Source organism: Alligator sinensis, unplaced genomic scaffold, assembly GCF_000455745.1.
Source record: "Alligator sinensis unplaced genomic scaffold, ASM45574v1 scaffold1391_1, whole genome shotgun sequence".
Classification (NCBI taxonomy): domain Eukaryota; kingdom Metazoa; phylum Chordata; order Crocodylia; family Alligatoridae; genus Alligator; species Alligator sinensis.
Window position 1 is genome coordinate 580,146 of NW_005842761.1, and position 3,735 is coordinate 583,880.

At 60.9% G+C, this 3,735-nt stretch overlaps 1 protein-coding gene across 5 annotated transcripts in view; it reads left to right on the plus strand.

Annotated features, from left to right (window-relative positions):
• The window catches only part of GABBR1 (gamma-aminobutyric acid type B receptor subunit 1), a 37,197-nt gene that overhangs the window by 15,708 nt on the left and 17,754 nt on the right, over positions 1 to 3,735 (plus strand). For all 5 annotated transcript variants that reach the window (XR_003096446.1, XR_003096445.1, XR_003096447.1 and 2 more), the window contains 2 exons: positions 88 to 248; positions 3,549 to 3,683. Coding sequence is in view for 2 of the 5 variants with exons in the window: in XM_025216681.1 (XP_025072466.1) it covers positions 88 to 248; positions 3,549 to 3,683 (296 nt within the window). In the remaining 3 variants the exon portion in view is untranslated. The remainder of the gene's footprint in view (positions 1 to 87; positions 249 to 3,548; positions 3,684 to 3,735) is intronic.

A 3,735-nucleotide genomic window follows, 5' to 3' on the forward strand; every position in this document is an offset into this window, starting at 1 on the left:
CGCGCCCCCCCGTGCCACGCTGCCCATCGCCGCGGCTGCTGGTGCTGACCACCTGCCTGCTCCTCTCCTGGCCCTCCGGCGGCACAGGCAAGAAAGCGGTGCACATCGGGGCGCTGTTCCCCATGAGCGGCGGCCGGCCGGGGGGGCAGGCCTGCCTGCCCGCTGTCCGCATGGCGCTCGAGGATGTGAACAGCCGCAGGGACATCCTGCCTGACTACGAGCTGCGCCTCATCCACCACGACAGTAAGGTGAGCAGGGGGCGCCAGGGGGCATGGGCTTGGGTTGGGGCAGGAGAAGGGCATAGGGACAAGGGGCCTTGGGCATTGGGCAGGAGAGGGGCATGGGGGCACTTGGATGACAGGCATGGGTAGGTGCACTGAGGTGAGGGGCATGGAGACACTGTCAGGAGTTGTTTGTGTGGGTACGGGCACGGGCACTGACATAGATTTGGATGGGGCACTGGCAGCAGAGGCATGTGGGGCACCGACAGGCCAAGTCAGGGGGCACTGGCCTGCAGCAGGCATGGCTGGCAGGGAAAGGACACAGTCATGGGGTGGGGGGAAGCCGGCATTGCAGGCACTTACAGAAGATGGGCACAGGTGGCATTGACAGAAGATGGCACGACTGGAAGTGGGGACAAGAGGTTGACAAAGGGAGCATCACTGGGATATTGGCACAGAGGGCAGCAACCGAGGGTGTGGATGAGGACACGGCTGGAAGTTGGGCCTGTGAGGTATTGACCAGAGATGGAAGCTGAGAACAGGGCACTGCCAGGATTTGAAGGAGGGCACTGACAGGAGGTGGGCACAGAGCATTGATTGGAGATGGCACAGTGACATTGACAAGACATGAGCACAGCTGGCAGTGACAGGAGCGTTCAGGAGGACACGAGGTGCTGATGTGGCTTTTATGGGGACATCAAGAGAAGACTGGCCTGGGACATTGTATGGAGAGGGGAGTGGGGCACTGAGGCACTGGCAGCTGAGTGGTGTGGAAGTGGGGTGGTGGGTGATGACAGGAAATGGGCCTTGGGAGATGACAGAGCATGGGTCTAGGTCACTGGCAGAGGATGTGAATGGAAAGGAATCTGGCACAGGCATCACTGCCCAGAGATTGGCTCGGGGCACTGAGGAGAAGGAAATGGGGCATTACCTGGGGAATGACTGGAGATGGGAGTGGAGACACTGACAGAAGATGGGAATGGGGAAACTATGGAGGGGCAGGCATGCCTGGTACAAGCAGAGGGGACTGATAGGAGATAGGATTGGGGACCCCTACGGGAGAAGGGCACGGGGGGGCGTGAGCAGGGGAAGAGGATAAGGGTATTAACTGAAGGTGAACACAGGGGCCCCTGTATGACAATGGCCTCGGGTGCCCTGCTGGAAGACATGTGTGGTGGGCACTGATGAACGATGGGGCTGTGGTCACAGACAGGAGGGGAGCACAGGGGCACCGGGGGCCAATGACAGGTGATGGGGAGCACCATTGCCAGGAGATGGGCCAGGGGGCAGTAAGAGGAGATGGGAATGGAGAGCACTGACAGGCAGCTGGCACTGTGGAGACAGTGGGTACAGGTGAGATGGGCAGGGGAGGGGCCAGGGGTGTGGCACAAGGGCCAGTAAGTGTCCCAGGTCCTGGATGCCCTGTGTGAAGATGGGCAGGGTGGGCTGTGCTGGAGGGCACTGGTAGGAGAGGCTCTTGGAGACGTGGGCTTGGATACGGGCAGGACAGCAGATAGGCCCAGGGCATGAAGAGGAGATGGGAACGAGGCATCGAGACTCCTCTGAGTGCCATGGAGGTGGGTATGGCCAGCAGTGAGTAGAGGTGGGGATGGGGCACTGATGGAGGATGGGTGTGCAGGGCAGCACAGGAGATGAGCCCAGGGAGAGAGGCACAGGAAGGGACCAGATAGGCCTATGGCTCTGCCACAAATGGGGCAGGAAATGAGCCCAGGGCCACTGAGAACAGAAGGGCACAGGGGGCCCTGCCTGGAGCACGTGCTGCACAGTGGTGGGAGATGGGCACAGGGACAACGGGGGACAGGCACAGAGGCACTGACTGAAGCACTGTGTGGGGTAATGCCGGGTGCTAGGGCAGGAGTATGCTGCCTTCGCTGGGAAGGGACAGAGTGCATTGGTGTCTCCAGGAGGGACGGGCTAGAGCAGGGGGATCTGAGAGGCCAGGACTCCTGGGTTCTGTTCCCATAAAGTCTTGGCAGGATGCCGGAGACTTGCTCTGTCCCTTTAAGTCTGTCTAGTGCAGAACTCATTGTGTAGGGTCCCTCTGCACCCCCACCCCCACTTCCTCCCAGCACATGGTGGGGAGTGCACACAGTGAGCAGTGGGGAAACTGAGGCACAGAGCAGGGACATCACTCAGTTAGTCCTGACTCCTCATGTAATCCCGTGGACACAAGTCCTATCCCAGGGCCTGCAACCAAACCCTGGCGCCCCTTCTCCCAGCTCAGTCCCTGTGCTGCGAGCCGCTCAGTGCCATTCTCCCCCCAGAGCTGGGGTAGAGCCCCGGGGTCCGGTCTCCCGCCACCCCACTCCCTGCAGAGTAACCCAGCCCCTCCTCACAGCACCCACCAGTTTGCCTGTCCCATCCCATCCACTGCTCCCTGTTCCCACCTGCCCCTCCTTGCCTGCCCATCCTTATGCATCCCCTCTGCCTGCATGCGTGTGCCTGGAGCCCTCCCCTGCAGCCCCTCACCCTCCCTCTCCTGTCCCCCCCCCCATCGCTGGATCCTTTGTCCCAGATCTCTGAATCTCTTCCTCCCCAGCTGCCCCCCTCCATGCTTCCCCGCTCCCTAGCGCTTGCAGGTTGCCATGGCAGTGGATGCTGCTGTGCCTGCTGATGCGGTTGTCATGGAAACTGATCCTCTCTCTCTCTCTGGGCTGCCATGTCCTGAATAATTCATGGCCCCTCACAGTGTCCAGCAGGGAGCGGAGGAGGCAGTGACCTCTTCCCCCTCTGACCTTTCCTCCTCTCTACCCCCAACCCGGCCCCCACCAAAGAGAGCAGCAGGGAAGGTGGGCTGGGAGGAGGGGATGGGGCATATAGAGACTGCAGCACAAAACGGGGGATGGGAGGAAGTCAGGACTCCTGGTTCTCCTCCCAACTCAGAGGAGTGGGTTAAAAAAATGTGTGTGTGTGTGCATGTGTTTGGGGCAGGGGGAATCTGGGATCTGGGGCAGGGGGTCAGGGTAGACATTGGAGCAGAGAGCCTGGGCACTGGGTAGGTTCTCTGGATATAGCGCAGTGTAGTGGGTTGGGAGGACAGGGGGCCTGGGTCCTATCCTGTCTCTGGGAGGAGAGTGAAGTCTGGGGCATGGAAATAGGGTCAGGACTGGGAGCTGGGACTCCTGGTTTCTGTCCTTAACCCTGGCGAGGAGTGATGCTTGGTGGTTGGGAGCAGGGGCAGGGCTGGGAGCCGGGACTCCTGGGTTCTCTCCTTATCTCTGGGAAGAGGGTGCGGGGTCATGGTTAGAGTGGGGGGGGTCTAGTACATGGTACACATGTAACCTTCTGTCTGCCTCGTCCCCGCAGTGTGACCCGGGCCAGGCCACCAAGTATCTCTACGAGCTGCTCTACAACGACCCCATCAAGATCATCCTGATGCCCGGCTGCAGCAGTGTCTCAACCCTGGTGGCAGAAGCTGCCCGTATGTGGAACCTCATTGTGGTGAGCTACTCTGCAGGCACTGGGTGCCGTGCCTGGACCTGGGGGAGGTGGA